This window comes from Corvus cornix, chromosome 11, assembly GCF_000738735.6.
Source record: "Corvus cornix cornix isolate S_Up_H32 chromosome 11, ASM73873v5, whole genome shotgun sequence".
Lineage (NCBI taxonomy): Eukaryota > Metazoa > Chordata > Aves > Passeriformes > Corvidae > Corvus > Corvus cornix.
Window position 1 is genome coordinate 19,573,738 of NC_046341.1, and position 22,841 is coordinate 19,596,578.

The 22,841-nt window shown below is 44.3% G+C and overlaps 1 protein-coding gene and 1 long non-coding RNA gene across 8 annotated transcripts in view; one reads left to right on the forward strand and one right to left on the reverse strand.

Moving 5' to 3' along the window:
- LOC104687399 (WT1 interacting protein) overlaps nt 1-14,720 on the forward strand; it is an 84,535-nt gene extending 69,815 nt beyond the window's left edge. The window contains 5 exon segments of the mRNA XM_039558146.1: nt 2,396-2,458; nt 4,836-4,966; nt 6,058-6,109; nt 7,841-7,909; nt 10,620-14,720. Of these exon segments, the coding sequence (XP_039414080.1) occupies nt 2,396-2,458; nt 4,836-4,966; nt 6,058-6,109; nt 7,841-7,909; nt 10,620-10,772 (468 nt within the window). The 3' untranslated portion in view covers nt 10,773-14,720.
- The window catches only part of LOC104687400, a 50,987-nt gene that overhangs the window by 4,470 nt on the left and 23,676 nt on the right, over nt 1-22,841 (reverse strand). For 5 of the 7 annotated variants that reach the window (XR_005602875.1, XR_005602872.1, XR_005602874.1 and 2 more), the window contains 2 exons: nt 18,664-18,846; nt 7,028-10,768 (listed from right to left, as the gene is read on the reverse strand). This is a non-coding gene — a long non-coding RNA (uncharacterized LOC104687400). Of the gene's footprint in view, nt 1-7,027; nt 10,769-15,294; nt 15,657-18,663; nt 18,847-22,841 lie in introns of all 7 variants that reach the window. The other 2 variants (XR_005602877.1, XR_005602876.1) reach the window with 2 other exon arrangements.

Below are 22,841 nucleotides of genomic sequence, written 5' to 3' on the forward strand. Positions count from 1 at the left end.
ATTCAAAGCTTAGTACAGTAGCCCTGTTTGAACACTCCAAATTAAGATCAAACAGTGCAAAGAAGCAGTTTACAGTAAGCTCCAGAAATGTTGAGAAAGTAATTTATTGTTTTTAGCAGCAGTGTCCACAGTACTGCCATCCTGTAGAAAACAGTGCTGCTGGGCTCTGAGGCTGTTTTCTTTTTCAGTCCAAATAGGTTTAAAACACAAGCAGACCTGAATCCAAAACCCTGATCTCACTGAACCAGGCCTTCAGTGTGTTTGGGACTGACCCTGTGACCAGGAGAGAGAAGAGTGTAGTGGTAAAGGACAGCTCCCTGAGCCCATGAAATATTTTGTCACTGCTGTTAGACTTACTGCCATTTAGCAAAGTCTTCTTAATTGGGTAATCTAGTTCTGGATGTGTTTGACTAATAACAATTCTCTTGTTAAAAACAAATCATGGTTTTAATTTAATAGGGTTAGTTATATAAAGAGTGATTTTGTGTCAGCAAAGCCTTTCTTTCTGACAAACACTATAATTTATGACAATCTAGTTAGCAATAAATGCCATTAATCTGACCACTGTCCCATTCTGTTCCTGGGGAATAATGTCCCCTCTTAATCAATAGCTGGGTGAATGCTCCTTTGCATTCCTTATCAAATGACAGCCAGATGGTGCTGGTAAATTCATTCCAGCAGGATTTTAGAATTAGGTGGGTTTGTGCTGTTGTTAATCCTCTGCTGTCTGTGTCACTAGGACCTGCCCACCTGTTTCCAGTAAGCCTGGAGTTCCCAGCCCTAGGAAGCAGTCTAGCCAGAGGGTTGCTCAGCCACAGTGCAGCCAAGAAACATCCCTAGCAATGAGACCTTTTTCTGCATTAGTAAGAAGAACAAAAAAGCAAATGAAAGCAGTATCTTACAGAAACAGCCAGCTAACACTGCCTGCATCTGTATTTGTTCCTCAACACCCTCATCTCTTCTAGGAAAGTTTCAAAGTTTCTTGAGACCGCATGAGCTGTGTTTCTTAGGGCACAGTAAGTTTTGGCCTGTGTCAGTTGCTATTCCATCGTTTACTGACTTCTGGGCCCATCAAAGTGTCTACAAGACCTTTTTCTTCATAGTCACTTTGTTGCATAGCAACAATAATTTTGTCTCCAACCTATTGATCCAACATAACGTGTAATCCCCTCACTCCAGTGAAAAGGAAAACATATGGCAGCTCCAGGCTGGGAACCACAGGCTTTTGATGTGAGGGGACAGTTAATCCCCACTAAACCAGGGGGGAATGGAGCAAGATATAAGCTCTGTTGGGGCTTAGAGGATGCATTAGGTGCCTGAGCCAATTAACCTGTGTTCTAGGAGAAGAGTCTGGTTTACATTCATCCTCCCCTCCTCATCTTTTATCTTGTGCAACTAAAGCACATTTCAGGTGAGCTCTGCTAAAAGAGCATCACTGTGCAACACCCCCAGAAAGGTGAGCACCCCTTCCTTCTGGCAGGACGGTGCACACACAGCTCTCAGCTGAGATGGGGCTGCAGAGGGTGAGGGAGAGTTCAAGCCACTGCAAACACCAAGTTTCAAATGTACATGGCTGGAGTTGCTCACAAAGATGTCTCTTGTTTGTAGGGGGTGGTTTGGTAGGTCAGTCTGATAACCTGGATGGTTTTTCTATACCTCTAAACAGAGGACTAAAAGCAGACCTTGGCATCTGAAACAGGATCTGCTTTGGGGACAGGAGCACAAAGTTAAGGTCAGGACCACTCAGGCAGGGAACACAGAGCTTTGGTCCCAAGCAGGCAAAGCATCTCCCCACAGCTGTGCCCTTGGCACTGCAGCGTGGGCTGGCAGCTGGGGTTTGGACCATCTTGCTGAGGTACCTTACTGCTGCCCACATTGTGCAGCGAGCCCAAGCTCCTGTGAGTGCACTGCTGGATTCTCTCCTGGCTGGAAAGCTTGGTATCAACAGGGCAGCTAAATCCTTCTTGGGCCTGTCTTCATTTTTCTAGCTTGCAAATAGCACTGAGTGAAATGTAGGTCCAAAGTCTGAGGTTGCTAATTTGAGGGTTTGGGAGGTGAGTCCTATGTTATTTAAAACAACCACCAAAAGAGTCAATTCAAGCTAATTTCCAAACATCAAACACAAACTTTCCAAATAGACTTTAAAAATAAAAAATCAAACTTACAGTAATACTGCTACACTGGGAATCTCAGTGGAAATATTGCAGTGGATCAGAAGGCCAAACTGGTATCTAAACATGCTGCAAGAGCCGAGCAAAGACTTCTGAGTCACTGTCTCCCAAACCTGTGTCATATACAGCACAGGCTGGAAAACAGCACAGCTTTCACCTAAAAGGTATTTCTATGGCTAGAGGAGTGTCTACTAATGATCCTTTCTTTTCTGTCATTTTAACAGTATTCAGGTTTTCAGCAAACAGCAGACAAGTGCTTTGTTTGTGGACACCTCATAATGGAAATGGTAAGAGACCTAAACTCCTAATGACGGGTAACTTGGCTTCCCTCTACTTTGGGAAGTGCACTGTGAGATGTGCTTTTCCCTACCCAGGCTGGCATTGTGTCTTCACTGCTGTCAATGTAGTTTTTGAACCCGAGGCAGAAAATAAAAATACCTTCATGCTCTATTACTTCTATTAAGTACAGAAAGCTGGGCTTCTTTGCTACCTAAGAATGTGGGAGGCTGTTATTCTGCCATTTGTGAGTTAAAATAAAATAGAATTTTAGTACTAGAGGGGGAAAGTACAGCACAACTTCGTATGAGAACATGGTAAAGGAACATGGCAGGTGTGCTCTGTGAGACAGTGGATAACAAGAGCTCAGTCAAGTGGGTGGAATCTCGGCTAGAGCTGAGAGGGACACTATCAGTAGTCCTCAGGTTTGTCACCCGCTCTGTGACTTGCTTTATTTACCCTCTGTTGCTTGCTCCATGTAATTTCAAATGCATTATTGCCACTGGGATTTGTAGGGAGCCAGTAGTCAGAGTAACTTTTGTAATAAAAATCGAAGGGCTTTGGGTTGGCCAGATACTACTGGCATCATTTCAGTGGGTGAAAGTAGGAAAAGTTTTGTGTGCTCTTCCTAAGCAGAAATTCTCAAACAAAATGAAGTGGTTTGCACAACGAAGAAGGGCAGATCCCTTCATCTGTACATCTGTAGTTTATCTATTTTCCTCTTGCTTTTAAGTGTGCATGAACCTCAGTGTGCCTAAGAGAAGTAGCTGTTGTGTTGCACACACAGAGGTTCAGTTGGAGCTGGAAGGGAGACTTCACTAATGAGGATTCTGGCTCATATCCTGGCACCACTGGTTGGACAAGGATATTGTTCGTTTTAGCCCAAGAGCAAATTTCTAGAGTTGTGTCATGCTGGGAGGGGGAGGGGTATCCTGACTTGAATGCTTTGAGCTGGCCCTTAATTGCAGAATCCCAGGCAAGTGTCCATAATATCTCGCTGGTGGAGCTCAGTAGCTGGAAGCTTGGCAGGTGCTTGTCTGCCTCTCTCCCATCAGCAAGTGTGCTCTGACAAAAGGAAACAGCTCTGGGAGCTCCAGGAATTCAGCACTCCTGTTTGGCTAATTCCAGTGGGTTCCTGCCTGGGAGCACGGCCCGGCTGTGCCGTGTGCTGGCCTGGGGCAGGGCTGGGGCTGTGCAGGGCTGGGTGAGGAGCTGCCCTGTGCTCAGTGCCTGTGGCTGCACAGCTGTGCCAGGCTGGCACCACAACGCACTCCTGCCGCAGTACCAACCCCAGCACAGGGACCCGTTGGCTCTGGCTGGGAACGGCCTTGCCAGTCAAACAGAGTCCGATACCACTCACTGAACTACAGGGCTTCATCAGAGAGGGAAAAAAAAGGTTAAATTAAATTTGCCTTTTTTTCCTATACTTTTTTCCTGTTGGTTTGATCTTTATTCACAGAATCACTATAGGGCCATGGGAGCTTGGTCTGGGGGAGATTTTTCATCTCAAGCTTCCCAGCAGCTCCAAGCTGAGCACTGTGCTAGCAGCTGCTTTTTGAAATTACCTTCCAAAGTTACTTCTTACACCCAAAACGTATGGCATTGGTCTTCTAACCTGTTGAGAGCTGCCTGAAGATGACGCTGTGTCTCGCTCTTCCCAGGGGCTTGTTCATGGGCTTGCGGCATCCTCCTCGATGTCCCAGTGCCACACTGAGTGTTACATACAAGGATGTCAGGAGGGAGGGGATCTGTTCTGTCATAGTGCAGCCAAGGCTGCATCAGACCTTTCCTTGAAACCTTTAAAATGCGGTAGGGAAGGTCAGCATGGGAAAAGCCTGTGCAGGTGCATGGATCAGTATCCAAACACATGGATAGTGATGGAATTTTATCAGAAACCGATGGGCCCCTGTGACTGAGTCAGTACCTCTGGGGGATTAGGATCCTTAGTTAATAAAGAAGCACCTCTTTATTTGTTTGTTTTGTTATTTAACTCCTTGAGTAATGACCAGTTTGGATTCTGTCTGTCACAGCCTGTTAAGTTTTATAAAGTAACTCTGTATCCCAGTAACTTTTATTTGGGATTTCCCTGGAAGTGGTCTGTGAAGCCATTTTTAATTCCCATTGGCAGTACTGGCCCTGTAGAGCTAAAACTGATGGGTTTAGCCTGATTTTCAGTTCTTGATCTTCATTGGGAGCATATTGAAACCCACTAAAAATATGGTTGATTGTTTCAAGAGGCCCCTTGCTGACAGATCTGCGGAGTGTTAATTTCATCCTGAAGTGCTTTTCTCACTGTCATTATTAAGAATGAGGGAGACACAGTAGTTTATGGGGAGAGAATATCTCATGTAATCATGCATCCACTTATTTTGTTGTTTGCCTCATAAGATCTTACAGGCCCTTGGAAAGTCCTACCATCCTGGCTGCTTCCGCTGTGTGGTCTGTAACGAGTGTTTGGATGGAGTCCCCTTCACTGTAGATGTGGAGAACAATATTTACTGTGTCAAAGACTACCATACGTGAGTACACAAATCCACTGCATGCTCAGAAAAATTACAGTAGTTAAATCATTGATGTAGTTACAGCCTTCTAATAGATAAAAAGGTCACTCCTACTTGCTCAGATGTCCCTCAGCTGCTTCTTTCATGTGTTGCATTTGTAGAGTACTTTAAGGTTTATTAAGTATTAACTAGTACTTCATGGGCCCAGTATGGCATACAGTGGGCCAAGCGAGGCTGAAAATCAAAATGTGTCAGAGGGTGTGTTTCTTGGGGGCTGTTCCTCTACTTCTTTCAGGACTATCAATACCAATTATACCAGGCCACTTCTGCAAGTGTTGGTAGGCTCTGCTGGCTGTTTCCATGAGTGGAGGTTCTGGCAGTGCTAGACATGGGTGTAAGTTTTGTTAACTGACAGAAGATGTGTAATTAACAGTTAGCGTTAAAACAATTTTAGCCTTACCTGGCAAAAGGCAGAGGTTTAAGAGACTGCTCAAAGGCAACGGGATCCTGCTCTTAGCTCAAATAAACCAATAACTCAGTTATGCAGCAAGAGTAAATCACCCTGAATTCAACCCTGTTGGTGCCAATCTGACCGTGTTACAAGGACACAGTGAGTGTTGGCCCAGTGATTTTCATTAAATGCAGCTGTGGACCATAAGCCCAGTTGTGTATTTAGCTGTAGATCCTGGCCACAATCAGCCCCTCTCCTGTTCAGCATGGTTATGTCTTCCTGATGTCAGAGAGTGACAGTCAGGAAGCTGCTTTGCAGTCAATCATCTTAAATAAGGAGCTGCTTTGCAGTCAAGCATCAAGGCTCTGGAATAATTTGAATGGTTTTATAAATAAAGGAAGGAAAGAAAAAGGGCGTATGCAGGAAGAGGGGTGGATTCACTATGCCTCAAGGTTGGGAAGACCTAAACAATAAAGCTGGGGTAGATCAGCCTTTCCCAAATCTCCTTTTCATTGAATATCATCTAACAATTAGAGGTGTTTCAAATCCTGTGGATCTCCATTTTTCTAAAAACAAGGCATGATTAGAATGACTCTCTTGGTTCTAGTTTTTGAAGAAGCTTTAAATGTGATTGGAACACTTTCTTTTTGCACCCTAGGGTTTTTGCACCAAAATGTGCTTCCTGTAACCAGCCGATCCTCCCAGCACAGGTAGGTGTTAATATGCACTGACTCTTAGGGAAAACAGCTGTTGGCATATGGGCACTTCCTGAAAACACACTAAATGCTTTTCCTTCCTCTCTCAGAACCTATACTATGTGAGATACTAAATTAAACGCAATTCAGCAGTTAAAGGCACTCCCAAACATTCCCAGAGGCTGTAATAGTCATACTACTTCTACAGCATAGTACTTTATATCTTTAGGGTGCTTTCCAGGTCTTCATTAATCTGTTAGAAACTTTATTTAATTGAAAATACTGGCTGGGGCTCCAAAAACAACCCAGAGAGTAAAGCTTTGAAAAGACATCTGATGGTTACCCTGACCCTGTGAGAAGGCCACACAGTCTGTTGTCCTGAGGTGGCAATGGAATGAGAGTTCTTAAAGGGGTTGAAAAGGCAACAACAAAAATGGAACCAGGTGAAACCTGCTTGCAAGCTCAGCCTGTGCTGACAGTACTGTTGGCACAATTAGCTGCAGAGTGGGGCTCCCTCATGCTCTGGTGCGTGCAGGACCCTCCGGGTTCCCTTTGCTGAGGTCACTGACCAGCTCATTTGTAAACAAGGGCCTCAGCATCTCCCTGCTTTTCCTCCGGTCATGTTTATAGAGCCAGAGCTCCCTCCTGTAAGCTGCTGTTCCCCAGTAAAGGCTGAGGCTAGAGCCTCTCACAGGCCCACCTCCATCACTCTGCACATTACTCTCATTTGTCATTAGTATTTCTGTTAATTGGCCAAGTCATACATAAAAAAAAAACCCATAAAGACTGAACCAGAACTGCTTGTCCTGGTGATGGGTTGTGAGGAGAAAACCTCTATGTAAATTTCACCGAATTTGGGTCTTAAAATTAATTCTTTTTTCCTTTTAAGAAAGAAAGACAAAGAAATAAAAGGTAGTCATAGTGCTGACTCACATGATGACTAGCAGGACAGACTCCATATTCTTTCCCAGGGAGATTTCTTAGGTTAGTTCAAGTCTAGCAATGCAGGTACTAACTTGCCCACAGCTTCTCTCAGACATCATCCACGTCATATCTGGTGCTCTAACCACACCTGGAACTGGAAACAATGCAAGGCAACCAATTTAATGAGCTCTGTCTTCAGAGTGGATCAGGAAAAGAGCCTCTGAGGTTACTAGAAGGGTATGGCCTGCTCTGCAGGGCCTGGGGCTCAGCCAGGAATTGCACAACTCCTCTGCACCCACCCTCACGCTGAGGTTTGGCCTGTGCACATAATTACCTGCCAGACTGGTATGTCAGTCCCTGTGGGGACACAGCGACATGTGCATGTGCAAAAGAGCTGTGCAGCAGATGGTCTGAGGGGAATACAAGCCCTGGAAAACAGAGCAGGATGTATACAAGGAAAAGTTATCCAATGAGCAGGTTTTTGACTGGTAATTTGTTCAGATCCTGGGTGCCCTTGGAAGATTGAAGATTATTTGATTTCAAGACTGATTTGTTTCTTGAGGATGAGGTTTTGGCTACACTTCCCAAATGACCCGTGCAGCTTTAGATGTGCCAGACACTCACACTGCTGCTACACAGTCAAGGAGTGGTGCAGTGCTGTGTCCCTGGGCCAAGACCCTGAGCGGTCACAGAGCTCTGCTGTGTCAGGGAAGAGGGATCCCCCAGGGAAACAGCTCTCCAAAGCAACAGGCTGGGCACTGAGTGAAGACTGAAAAAATGCTGCTTAGACACCACTCTTGTTTTCTCTTTGCTCCCCCCCAGGGCTCCGAGGAGACCATCCGGGTGGTGTCGATGGACAAGGACTACCACGTGGAGTGCTACCACTGCGAGGTGAGCCCCGGGCTCTGCCCGCCCGCCCTCGGTAGGCTCTGCCTCTGGGGGGACCCTGACTCACCCCATGGTCTGCACTCGCTGGCTCTTGCACACCTGGGCAGGTAGGGCTGTGCCCCACAGCTTTTGGAGGAAGGCAAAAGGGTGAATGCTGCCCGGGCTGGAAGTGGTGCTGCCATTACCAGTACTAAATTACTTTAGGAGGGTTTTTTCCCCAGTATATTAACTTCAAAGCTGGGCTAGGTTTGTTGGGTTGAATTTTCTCAATACTTCTGGATGGGCAGAGAGCAAAGAGTAGGTGCCAGTTCTCTTTTTCCTCATCTCTAGGTACAGTCTGTAGGGCTCTGATCTGAGGAGACTTGAATTTGCATAGGCTGTGCAGGGAAGGAGTCTCACTGGAAGGCTTTTCTAGGGGATCTGGATTTTCCATGCTGGATGAATATTGATTCTTTACTAGGAAATAGACAAGGATACCGCAGACTTTCTGTTGCTCTTTTGGGAGTAGTTTCTTATTGTGCAGAACATTTAAACATTTATTGCCACAGATCAAGTTGTGGAATTAATGCTCTTGCTTCAGAGAGGAGACCTGAGTTCATCCTTAGTCCTGCATCCAGGAACATGAGAAGGGAAACAAACTCACTAAGTTGGGATCAACCAAAAACTTCCCTTTTGCCATAGATTTGGCACTCTGACATAGCACACAAATATCCAAACAGATCTTACCTGTTAGCACCAGGGGCAATAATGCAGCAGTGCTGCCTTCATGCACTGTTGCACAAAGGTTTTACAAAGAATCTTCTGACTAAGAGAGAAAGTAACAAAATTCAGGGCATCTTGAAATGCTATGTACCTAAATGTAAGGAAGGTCCCATCCCCTCAGCTATCTCCTTTCAACAGAGACACCTGATACTCCATCCATTTCTATTAATTTTTCAAGAGAAATTGGCACAGGAAACCGCAATATTTTGGAGAGCTGAACTTCCCTCCTCCTCCCCCCAACTATTGCTTTGTGCAGGCTTCACGTAAGATGACAGCTCCCTCCCCTGCTCTCTCAGGCTATTGACTTTATTCTGGAATGTCCCACTGGGGGTTTATTTTCCGTTCTGTTTCATTATTCATTTCCCCATTCCCCTTCCCATTTGAGGCAAATCAAGCTGCCTCCACATCTGCCCAGAAAGGCAGAGGGCATTTACGTACAGAAATCAGGAGTTAGCCATGTGTCAGCAGGGCTGGGTTACTGCCTGATGGTCTCAGATCAGGCTCTCTGTGTACACTGCTGTCCCCAAATGCTGCTCAAAAGTGAGTGCCAGTGTTTTGAGGTGCATGCAGACCTTAGCAAAGGCTGCCATGACTTAGGCAGCCACTTCTCATCTGCTGTTGATGTCACCTCACCTGCTGGCCATACACAGTCAGTGGTCAGGTTGGAAACTTTGCTGCTTTTCTGTGTCATCTCTTTCATGTACAACCATTTGACTTCTGTGGAAGAGTTCAAGCCCTTTTACAGATCACTGGAGCCCCATTCTGAAACTGGAATCCACTGACAAGGCAGGCTTTCTCCTTGCAGAAAGGGAATTCAGGTTTGGAGATGGAAAAAGATACAAACACTTGGCACATCTGTAGGGCATCTGAAATTGGTAAATTCTTATTTTAAATCTTGTATAAATTGCTATAAAATCATTATATAATATGTAACAACACACAGAAAATTGCCTTGGCAGATACTTTGATCAAGACCTCTCTAAACTAACACTCCAGTTTTAAAGCTTACTTTAAAACCCATTTTCAGTCTTATTTCAGTATTGTAAAATTCAAGGATTTACACTTGAGCTGTGAAAGCTGAAAAATTATACTCTGTGTTCAGTTAAAAGCTTTGCATTTGTTTTTAGTACTAAAATAACCTAAATGCCCAGTTTGATCAGGTTTTTTTTTCTTTCTATTATGTGCACAGATACATATTTAGAATCTCTGGTTTCTCAGAACTGATCACAGTAATAATTTCTAAGTATTTAACATACTTGAAACATTAAATCTGAGCACCAAACTTCAATGATTTCCAAATGCCCTCAGAATTACAGTGATGGCAGCTGGAAATCAGGATGCTCTGTATTGCAGTATACATAACGGTCAGCAAGCAGGATTGCTGTTAGCTGCTTTTCTGTTTGTCTCTCTAGTTATGTGTCAGTCCCAGAGGTACCAGCATTTCCACTAAAGATGGACCACTGGGCCTTGAAGTCTTTAAATTCAGCTAATCCCAAATTAAAGACAGTGTAGCCCTGCTCCAGAAGGAAGATATGTCACCTCTCCCCCCTTTTTCCCTCTCCTCTTATTCTCTACTTATGCTCCCCCACATCTTGCTCACTGCATTGCTGCAGAATTAGCTCCTTCTCTGTTCGAGCCTCTTCCAGGTTGTATTTGCCAGGGTCAGCCCCTGGCCTGCTTTTTGGCTGATTTGCATCAGCATTTATTAGATGAAGAAGAGACCAGAATGGGAAACAGAGGTGAAAAAAAGGCTGGGCACTACTGTAGACTGTGCTGTTTGACTTCAGTAATGGCAGCATGAGATGGTCAGGGTGCACCTCCCAGGAGCTGTGGCGGCTGCTGGCTTTGGCGGCGGGGAGGGAGCTCTTGGGGTTGTGCAGGATAGACCAGCAGCGCTGTGAGAGGCCTGCCTGGGCCACTCACTGACCTGGGATGTCTCTCTTTCTTCCAGGACTGTGGCTTGCAGCTCAATGATGAAGAAGGCCATCGTTGTTACCCCCTAGAGGGCCACTTGCTCTGCCACAGCTGTCATATCAGGCGCCTTAATATCAAACTGCCATCACATCCACCTCCAAGCTACCCCATGCATGTCACAGAACTCTGAAAGACATTTTCATGATCAATAAGTAGTTTGAAAGAGAACACAAAAATCTAAAAATTACTTCCATGTTCCTTTAAAGATGAGGTTCCAGTAACAACCATCTAAACCACCTATTTATTTTTTGAATCAGAGGTGAGGGGTCCTTTTCTGATCTTGTACATATGCATTCTTTTATCTAGACATTTTCACTGAGACACCATCTACTTGAACAAATAATTCACCACTAAACTGTAACTGTAAATGGCAGCATTTCTAAAAACAATGGTACAAAGGGCTGTTCTGCACTCCCTACTCACTTCCTTTAGTGGAGATTTCACCCAAGTAAGGAGTGTAGAATTACTTTCCAAAAGTTAGCACCTTATCATATTGCAACAAGCATGATAAGATAAATGCTAGCATTTTAGCTAGTTTTGTTGAATTCTGGTCTTAGAGAATACTTAGATTCCAGAAGTAGGGAATAGGCAGCAAGCAGGTGTTTTAGCCAAGGCAGTTTTCAGCGAGCTTAAAAAGAAGGGTGTTCTGTGAAGAAGCGTCAGGCCAGCTCTCCCTCCTACAGGATCCCACAGTCATCCAAAGACTAATTATTTAGCTTGTTCAAGAAATATGGCAAGCGTTTGATGTAAAACCCACGGTACAGAAGATTGTATCCAAGAGATTGGCACGTGCAGGGTCAGCAGTTGCAGCCCTCTGTAACTGCTGGGTGTGTAGCCATGGCTTCAAAATGCATTCCTATCAACTGGACCATTTGGCACTTACTAAAGAATTCGTCTTTCAAACCTGTTTTTTGTTTAATAGGGGTCTATGCAAAGGTACACTTGTCTTTATACTGCTTGTTGTATCCAAGACTTCATTTGTTACCAACTGCTTTATGATTGTATGTTGAGACATTATTAAAGAGAGGCACAGTGGTTTGGTATTACCTTTTCAGCTTTGTGTTCTTTTCGAGGTTACTTTTGAACTGATTATGGTGGTTGTCTTCATTGGAAAACAAAGTGCAGTTTAGCAGGAACAGTAATTTAGAGAGTCAGACCATTGAAACATCAGTATTTACAAGTATTGGCTGTACATAGAATGTACATGCTTTCATGTTTTGCATAAGCTTTTACAGTACCCTCAGACCTCTGGGGAGAAATATATGTCTTCCATATAGGAAGTTAGATGAATCTTTTTATGGTTTGTTTTCTACCATGTGCTGATGTTTTACATGCAAATCACACATCTGTATGTCAAAAAAATTCCTTGCACTCTCATGAGAATTGACCCAGCCTTCCTGAAGCTGCAATTTATCATTGCTGTCTTTAACTGTATTCAAAGTTACAATAAAATAAAATTCTTCAGCTCCAGAGAAAGTAGAAATACCAGACCAACTTCTTGGCATGTGTAAACTGGGACATTTCCATGCCAGTTCTCAGCACTTGAGAATCTGCCCGATCCATTCGGAAATGATCCCGTGTTAAATTCAGCATGCAGACTGATGGAATGACTTATTTGGCAACACCATTGCAGTTTAGTTTCTTATGCTCCATTGACTTTTTGAAAGCCATTTGTGGTGCTCTTGAAAAGCACAAAGAGCATCCAATGGCCACTAATTCGTAAGTGGAATAATTAACTCCCTTAACAGAACTTTTTGATAGTCTGGAATTTCATTATGGGGAAAGGTGGGGGGGTGGGAGAACAGGAAAAATTCCTGAGAACTATTTTTTTCTGTTAGTAAGGAACAAAAGGGACGCTTCCTGAGCTTCTGCCAGACTTCCATTGGCCTAGATTAACCTGTCGTACTGAATGCTCCTGGGCAAAGTAATTTTGTAGTTAATATATATCAGGTTATAATTAACATTTTTAGTGTGAATACCAGGATTTGAAGGAACTACAGTGCAATCAGTGCCCCATTTCTACACTGTGGTCCAGGAGGCCTGGCCTGCAAATAAGAGGCTGGGAGTGCACATGCACTTCTGCATTTGCAGACTCTCCCTCTGTGTCCATAGTCAGCAGTCCAGCCTCAGGAGGAAGTGGAACTACATGTGCCAGCAAATCTTGGAGAAAGGGGAAAAAAACGTCTTAAACTGGCTTGTATGACTAGGTCGATTCCTTTAGGTTATTACAAACATGGAAGGTGCCAGAGCTTCAGGATAAACTTCTAGCATCAGCTGCAATGGAATGCTTTTTCCATTGCAGGAGGGTGCTTTGGAACACATTTTGGTTTGAGGCATTTTCACTTGCGTGTATTTACAATATATGTTGAGGGCCCCAAATTAAGAAAAGATCATTAAAATACACAGAGAAGGTTTGGGTCTGTTCCTGGGAACAAATAACAGTTACTTGCTGAACTGGAAAAATGCTTTGCTCTACCAGTGGAGAAGCAAAACCTTGACACTGACAGTGGACAGAGCTGGAGGTGACTTACTCTGGCATTCAGCCCAGTCCTCTGCTAGCACCTTCCTGAACACTTTGCCTCTATCAGGGGCAGGTTTAAGTTTCCAACATACTTCCAAGGGACAGCACACTTTCAAACGTACATACCAAACCTTTTCTTCTTTTTTTTGAAAATGATCATCCTGTAGAACAGAATAATATTTAATTTCATTTCACATGCTGATTTTTCAGTCTCTTGTAGTTCTGTGCAGTTCTGATCTATTAAGTGTCATCATGGCAAAAATTCTGAAAGGTAGTATGTCAATATAGAATAAGCAATTTGTTTAAAACCAGAAAGCAGCAGTTGTTGTTCTAGTATTTTCTATAGACAGATGCATTCCATTACTGTATTATGAAGTACAGCTTTGCTTTTCCAGCATTTACTATAAAAACTGGGGCTTGAGTGAAATTTGCCAGGCTGGGTTGGGTTTTTTTTCAAATCAAAGAGAAAAATAAAATCAAAATAATTATGTGCTGTACTCTTTAGTGCTAGTGACAGTTTCTGTGCATTTTACCTCCTGCCTGGGCAATTATGTAAATGAGAAATCTTGTTTTAATTATTTTCTTCTGGAATATTCTTATGTTAAATCAGTTCAACACCGATGAAAACTTCCTAAGTTCATCTTACAGTGCAATTGTTCTTCCGAAGCCTTTACTGTACTTTCAGAATATTTCCATCAAGTTACATCAGTTCTCATTTGCATCAGGCCTACACCTTGCTGTGCAGGCAGGGAATCTTCCCAAGCCCCTCCAGCACAAGCTGCTGTGGGCGGTGCAGGATCCCTCACCCACGGGAGGATGTGTTCCAAAGAAAGGACCAAAATAATCATTTGAAAACAAAAGAATGCACTCAGAGAATTGAGCTTACAGAGAGGGTTTGTTTGGGTTTCTTTCCTTTTCCTTTCACATGTGTGCACGTGCGTGTATATATTTTGTAAGGTGGAGCTTCAAAAGGAAAACATGGTTAGAGGAGCTCTTTAAGACCAGAAATTCCAGAGTAGTAAAGTAAACCAAAGCTCTAAAGGAGACAAAAGCTGCTTTCTTGTGTTTCAAGAAAAGTTTAAAAGTTTGTGATTCATCCTGTAACTAATGCCGTAACTAGAGTATATAATTTGACTTAAATTAAGTTTTCATTTGAGATATATTTTCATTTTCTTTAAAAGAATATAGTTTTCTTCCAAGAACTTGGACCAACGTTGATTTTTATTTTGTAGGAAATATATGAATTCCCAGTTTGTATATCATGTAACTAGTTTACATGCTGAAAATATACATTAGTTAACTATTTTTGTGTATATATATCCTTGTAAAACCTTTCAATGTGCTTCTGTCTTTTAGTCTTTAGAATTACTTGTGGTTTTGTGTTTCAGTGTTTGATTCCCTTGATTGTTGAAGAAAAAAATTGGGAAATGTAGATTTATTTATCTAAAGAAGAAGCTACTTGCTATCATCTTAAGTTATTTAATATTAAAGTCAGAAGTTTCATTTAACCTTAGATGCTATAATCTGCTTTTTTCAATAAAGACATTTTGTAGTTACCTTTGGTTTTGTAGTTTGTTGCACATAAGTATTTTATTTTTTTTAAACTAGGTGGGCACTAAAGCAATTTTCAGGAACTCTTGTATTGCCTACAGAAATGCCTAACTGATATTAATTGATTACAGCTGCATTCATGAAAGATTTTGGTCCTCTAGTGCAAGTGTTACTAATTAAGGTCTAAAATATGCCCACAGCTAACGTTCTGCAGCTGCACTTAGAAAAGAATTTAGTCACTCTGGCACTTTTTAATTAAGCTTTAACCAGTCTGGCTAGCTCACATGTCGGACAGTCAGTATTGAGGAACACTTCCTTTTCAAAACTCCCATTATTTTTTGGAGTGTTCCACAACAGAAGTATTTGCCTGGGCTATGAACTTAGACAGCTTGAAGCACTTGGACCTTGGATTGGGGAATTTTCTCTGTATTCTTGCTAAGTCACAGTAATCCAGAAACTGTGGCCAGAGCTCTGATAGGATCAAAGGGATGCATGTTTATCTATTTTGCCTTTCTTGAAGCTTTTTGCCACTTTCCTGTCTCCAGTTTCATGGCACAGATGGGAGCTTGGTCACATTTACCTTCCTCACCCCGTGGTCCCTCAAGAGCAGCTGTGTCTGCTGGGCAGAATGTGCACTGGTGTCTTGTCTCCAGCTGGCATAGGGAGAGAGGACAACAGCCAGTTTCTTCCTTGTTTCCTCACATTCAGTGGCCTTGCTTTCCATTAGGCTGGTCATCTGCTCTCCTGGTGAATGTTCTTCCCTCCAGTGACTGGCAGGCATCAAGCACTCACAAGCTGCTATTTGGGTGTGCGGCCACCCTCCCGTTGGAGGGGCCTCTGCAGCTCTGCCACCCTGGCCTGGCAAAGCCCAAATGACTTCACAGCTGGAAGAGAAACTTCCTGGAGGTTTTCCCACAATGGCTGTTTTGGCAAATTTTTCTTCTGCACAGTCAGAATGGAAAGAGTTACAAATGCCACAATTGTTTTAGGGACATAGTCTGCACTTTGGTGCTTTGAAACAGATGTACCATACTCCTGTAGGGCCTCCACATACATGCTGTTTTCTCACTCATTATTTTTAAAAATTCATTCAAAATGAGCAATTCATGCCCTCCTTGAAGAAAAAAATAGGCACAAAGACTGGCCAACTCAAAGCATTTTAACAGGGCCTTACTACATGGGTGACACAAATGTACTTAATAAAAATCTAGGACATCTTAATGCAGCAAGAATTTACACCATCTCATAATCAGCCTGACTGAAAAGAACAGAGTACTTAAAAATCTTAACTGTTCCATGTGGGTCTCCGAGCAGAAAGCACGTACTGGACAAATGAACATTCATTCATGGCAGGATGGGTGTGAGTTGGGCCCTGGCTCCCAGGGGAGCACCACCAAAGGCTGCACTGTGCTGGGGTCCCTGGCACTGTGCTGGGTCCCTGGCATGGCAGCCAAGCCACGGCCTGTGTGTTCTAACACTGTTGAATCCCATGGCTGCTAAACCTGGCATGCAGATGTTTTGGGGCTTTGCAAGCCCTGCCCTTCCACCTTACCAGACGTCCCCAGTGCTTGCAGCTACTGCACAGAACCAGGATTCTGCCAGGTCATCCCAGGACTGAGCCAGAGACATTTGGATAGTTATGGTAACTATTAGGAATGTGTGAACTAGGCTGGTGAGGCTGTCTTCAGCTCAAACTCTTTATTCAGCTTTTAGTTCCCCACAGTTCATAGACTCAGAATAAATGAGGCTGGACAAGATATTGTTTGATGCAACACCTCACCATCAACACACACATGCTCAAAGCAAATATGTGTGTGTACATAAGTCATAGAATTGTTTAGGTTGGCAAAGAACTCTAAGATCATTTGAGTCCAACCATTAACACAGCCAAGGCCACCACTGACCCATGTCCCCGAATGCCACATCCACACATCCTTTATATCCGCCCAGGGAGAGCTATGCCAATGCTTGACTACCTGTTCTGTGAAGACATTTTCCGTAATATCCTGCCTAAACCTCGCTTGGCACAACTTGAGGCCGTTTCCTCTTGTCCTGTCCCTGTTCCCTGGGAGCAGAGCCCAACACCCCCCAGCTGCCCCCTCCTGTCAGGGAGTTGTGCAGAGCCACAAGGTCCCCCCTGAGCCTCCTTTGCTCCAGGCTGAGCCCCTTTCCCAGCTCCCTCAGCCACTACTGGTGCTCCAGCCCCTTCCCCAGCTCCATTCCCTTCCCTGGACACCCTCCAGCCCCTCCATGTCTTTCCTGTAGTGAGGGGCCCACAACTGGGCACAGCACTCAGCGTGTGGCCTCACCAGTGCCAAGTATAGGGTGACAATCACTTCCCTGGCCCTGATGCCCACCTGGGCTCATGTTCAGCCACAGTCACCAGCATCCCCAGGCCTTTCCCTGTGTGCAGATTTCCAGCCCCTCTGCTCCCCCTGTTGCACTGCAGGGGTGGTTGTGACCCAAGGACAGGACCCAGCATTTTACCTTGTTGACCCTCACACCGATGACCTCAGCCCATCCATCCACGCTGTCTTGAGCCCTCCGCAGAGTGTTCTACTCTCCAGTAGATCAACACTCCCACCCAACTTGATGTCATCGTTGAATTTAGCTGAATTTGCTAAAACTATGATCCCAGTTGGTGCAACAGGCCTCATGCTTGGGGCAACTTGCAGATAAGGAAATTTGAAGGAGGACCTACTAAGCGAGGTCTGAAAATAGTGAGCAAGAGCTACTGGACATGGAGTAGGAGACATCAGTCTTCACTGGGTGTCTAAGCTGGCCATGAAAATGTCACCCTCTAAACAGAGGGCATTGGTTTCTGGAATAAATTGCAGGTCACTCCTTGGTCACCACCACTGGGCTCATCAGCAGCTGATTTATGTATTTTAAAAGCTATGGAGTTCACCATAACTTCTAATAAAACTCCAGAAGACAAAAAATATTTTCTTCCTGTTCAAAATTCATTTGAGATCCTATCCAAGTGCTCGATACAATTCCCACCATCTCTTAACACTTTGAGACAACAAACCTAAGTTCCCATGTTGTTTAAGAACACATATTAACAACTAGCTCATGTCTGCAGTACCTGCACTGTCCCTGTGCTGTCAGTTTCTGTCCCATCTGAAGACAATACACAACATTAGAAAGCATAAATCACTGTGCTCACACAAAGAGCATAGGAGAAGTATAGACTGAAAACTGTACAAAAAGTAAGAAACCATGAGGAGATCTGGTTTGCCAGAAGTGATGAAGTATCCAGCAACACATTTAAGAACAAATTCTTAAAGGTTTGCATCACAGCTGAAAAAAGAAATCCTCAAACCCCCTCATTTGTATGTACATGTCTGGGAAGTCATTGCCTCGAAGAACAAGGTCTGCTTTGGTTAGTCACAGTAATTCAAGTGGTTAAGTGGACTATCCAAAAACAACATGTTCATTAAAAATTTGGCACATTTAAACTATTGCCAACTGATCAGTTAATTACTGGCTGCTCTGACAAGGCAAATGAAAGCCAGACACCCTCAGTGCTTCCAGCACAGGAAGGGAACAGTGACACACACGGTTCCCAAACGGTGCCCGTGGGCCTGGCACTGCTGACCCTGGCACTGTGCTGGCTCGTGCTCTAAGGGCACTGGGACAGGAGAGAAAATCACGGTGTCAGCCAGTGACTTTTACCATCTCAGTCCTGCGGCTGAAAGCTTTGTGAGTCAAATGCAACAAGGGAAATAGAGCAGTGATAAATTCTGCTGTGTGAGGGTCGGGTATTGTGGGGCTCTGGTCTCACCTCAGTGTCTTGACCTGAAGTTTCAAAGCTCACACACTGGATGGATACACAATGGAGTAGGGCAGAAAATTAAAGCAGCCTGTGTGGCAGAGTGCAGTGCCAAGGAGAGAATAACAATACTTATCTGCAGTGCCTGCAAGCTACATGTTTAACTGCACTTACCTGTGCCAGTGGAGATGGCTCCCTAAAATTTTTTCCACAGAGCTTCTTTGATGAGGCAAAAAAAGGGACCGGTGTCCTGCATCAGGCATTGCTGCCTGTCTTCCAAAAGGATGGTGCTGATGCTTGTCCACACATGCCTGTACCTGGGCTCACCTGGGAGTTCATCCTTTTTCTCACTTCTTCCTGTATCAGAAAAAGAATAGAAAAGAAAGCAAGCACCACAGCTTTCTACACCACTTATTTTCCATTCCTTATCTGGGCATTTCCCAGCAAGGGAGAAGAGGAAGCTGGCTGGGCACAAAGGTGGGGCTCTCAGCACGGTGTCACTGTCACATGTGAATCCTTTTGTAAAAATGGCAAGTCTTGGTCCAACAAACAATATGGTCACTTTAGACACATTCTGCTGCTTCTAGTGACATCTCATCTTTTGGAATAGTTCATTTGCTACCTACATTGCTCACCCATAAAAGCTATGGCTGCAGTTTACTTGGCTCATTGTTCTTTTATCACCCCAATATACTGCAGTTAATGGTGAAAGTGACAGACCATGCAGCTGTATTTAGATTTGCCTTTACTTTGCTATAAATGTTATTTCATTCTCTCTTTAAAAGAAAATATTTGTAACCATTTTTTTTCAAAATTACTTACTCTCCTTGCAATCAGCTGCTAGCTGCTCTCCTACCCACAGCATATTTTCAAATCTCTAGATCAAAACTTATTTTTTAAAGCCAGAAATCCTATTTTTAAAATTAATACATGTACTGCCAGTTAATACATAACTGGCCAGTCATTTTCCAGAAGCCCCATCAGAATGGGGAAAAATTAACAAGAATGTCTGTATGGAAGAGTCCATGAATGCCTCTGAAATGGAGCAGAAGTCCTTAAAGAATGTGCCATTCAAACAATCAGAAAAGAAGGAAGGTGGAGCAAGACAAAGTTTTGATGTTTCTTGGATAAGGCCTTGAGCAACCTGATGTAGTAGGAGGTGTCCCTGCATAGGGCAGGGGGTTTGGGACTTGATGACCTTTAGGGTCTATTCCAACCCCATACATTCTCTGACTCTCATTTTATTCTGCCTGCTAAACCAATGGCTCTGGCAGCTACCAGACAGTGCTTTGATAAAGCATGATGGATTTCAGGGTATCATTTAACTAATTTTTTTTTTTTTTTTTTGCATATATCGCTATATCTTCAAAGGTGAAATATTTTGGTTTGCTGATGAGCCAAAAGATAGTGTGAAGTTAGGCACCTACTGCACTGCAGTCAGTAATTTCCATATCACCTTTCCCAAAAGTTTTATTGCATTATTGGCACCCAGGTCCAAGGATCTCCTGCAGCAGGAATTTGCTTGGAGGCATAGCAGGCACAGTTAGGGAGGACAAAGGAGGAGGTACCAAAGGCTGTTGTTTCCCTTGAGCTGGATCTTCAATTGCAGCCTGGTGTCTGAATGTGCAGCCCCAAAGAGAGCAGCACTCTTTGTAGAGAGGTTGCTGCAGAGACTCAGCAGTGCTCCCATGTGACACAGGGGGGACGAGGTGAGCCCAGCTGTGGGTAATGTGCCAGCTGCCCCCCTGTTTGTGAGGAACAGCAAAGCTCTCCTGCTGAGGTGCATGAGCAGTCTCTGCGTGCTTTATCCAAAATCTCGGCAGTTTACTATCACTGCATGTTGTCCTTTGTATCTGCTCATGAAGAGGGCAAAGGTTTTGTTTGTCCTTACAGCACCTCCCACCTCAAAAAAGCCCCAATCTCATATATATGAACTCACTGTAAATACTGTACTCAATATATACCACTAAAAAATCCACATGTAGAGGTGTAAGTGGGCTGAAGGGCTGTTGTGTGCAAAGTTCTCCTTTTAGAGGGAAGCAGGTCACATCAGATTCACTGACGAAGTGTTACAGAGTATTTTACGTTTCCCAATATTACTCATTAGAGGCAGGAGGTAACACCACTTACATGTACACAAGCACATTTCCTCTCATTATGTGACAGTAGTTACTCCTCACTCCCTCTCCAGCTGAAGCGTATCAAATGTCCTGTTTTACTGGGAGGAAATTCTCCCTGAGTTGCAGATCCACACCCAAGGACAGGCAGCAGAAGCAATGGTCACTGTGCCCGTGGCAGGGCATGGCCTGCAGCCAGGCTGTGGCCAAAGATGGGGACCAGGCTGCGGTCCTGCTTTGGGGGTTGTGTCTTGATGCTGCCCCACAGCTGTAGATGCTGAAGAGGCTAGCAGAGAAATTTCCCACCTTTTGCAGTCTCCTGTGAAAGTCTCCGTTCTCGTGCAAACTAGCTGAGAGATGGTTTGCTATTTTGTAAACTATTTGCAGGTGCTGGGTGTTGTGAGAATAATATTTTGAGAATGAGAACTATTTCTCTCAACCAACCATTTTGGTGGGAGGTTAATCAATAGGCCAATCATGTCATTTCTCTATTGCGAATCATGCTATAAAAGGACAGGTTTTTGGCATTAAAGGGTCGGCCTCAACTGTCTTCTCTGACCTGAATTCGTGTTGTTCTTCGCGCCGTCCCTGCGGACAACAGCGACACACAGCCTCCCCCAACAAAGCGCAGGCCTGCGAGCACAGCAAGATGAACCTTCCTGGGGTTTGCTGTGTTTGAGTCCCAGGTGGAAGAAAAAAGCTGCAGCATGTAGAACTAAAGTAAAGGTGAACAAAGGCTGGGAGAGCCAGAGGTGACCCAGCCAGGGGCTGGTTTGAAGAGCAGTTGGTTGTTGGTCAGCCTCCTGCATGGTGCCAAGTGCACCAACTTTAAAGGACATGGGAATGTCACCAGAGGACCTTTTCCAGCAGAAATACCAAAGTTATTTCAAAGCAGATACTCTTGAGGAGCATCCTCTGTCCTCCCCAGTGCTTCCTGGTGTGCCCAGCAGAGCCAGCTAACAAGTGAGCCCTAGAAAGGCAAGCACTAGAACAGCACCTCCAGTTCCTCTCCTCCTCTGGCAAAGTGGCTGCTGGAAGCTGAGGACCAGCAGAAGAACTCATCAAGCCCCCCATGCTGTGTAAGGAACCCCCAGAGTCCTAACAACTCTTCTGTGTTCCTGCCTGGAAGAGATCAGCAATGGTTATCTGGGACACCGTGGAGGAGACCCTCCTGCCGTGCCTGCTACTGTAAACTGCAGTGAACTCCACTGAGTCCCACTGCAGCAAGGCCAGGTTTAACTGTTCAGCTAACTCTCTGGTTTTTTCATTTTTTGATAATAGAAGCTTCTGGAAGTCACTAAAAATAAGTTTGTTTGGGTTTTTAAGCCTGATTCAGATTTGTGTCATCTTTCAGGATGGCCCTTCCCCATTGCGCCTGCTTGACAACAGATTTGTCAGTCATTAAGAATGCTCTGTATGCACAGAAATATCTCGGGTTATTTTTCCCATAATCAAAAGAAAACAAATCCCAGAGCAGCCCTGGCAGGCCACTTCCGGCCGGCACTGCTGCCCCCCCAGAGACACATCAGGCTCAGCTGCTGCCTTCAGAGGGCAAACAAGAGAGTTTACTTCCAGTATAAAATTAGACACTGAAACAAACTGACTTTTTTCCTCCCCCTAAAAAAAGCCCCGAGCTCTAGCCCAGCTACTTCTCCATTGAGGATATTCCAGGACAGTAATTTAGATGTATATGAGTGCTTGGGCTGGATAAGGCAGCACAGAGGTTCTCTCCTCGCTCTGCTCCGCTCTCAGTGCTGGCTGGTGTTCCCTAGCCAGAGCCGGGAGCTCCCAGCCCTCTGTGAGCAGTGGTGACCCAGCTCAGCCCAGCTCTCAGCTTCCAGGGTGCCCTCTCCCACTGCCTGCTTGTGCTTACTGGCTTGCCCCTAAAAGGCCCTTCCTGATTATAGAGGATTGGCATTTAGAAGGAACTGCAGTTATTTACCTCATTATCCTCCTTTAAATCCCTCCCTAATACCTTCATCTGCTGTTATGGTTAAATGAATTTTGCCAATTAGAGATGGTAACGTGCTATGGCTATGACCTGTATCTATCTATCCTGCCCAAATTTGGACAGTAAGTTTCTGAGGGAAAAAAACTGTTTTTAATTACAAGAAAGACAGTCTTGAAATGCTACAAGTTTACATGTAAACGCCAGCAAATCTTTCAGTATTGCCAAAATTTTGGCCTAATGTAATAGCAATTCTTCTATAGGAAGAATTTGTATATCTAGCACTG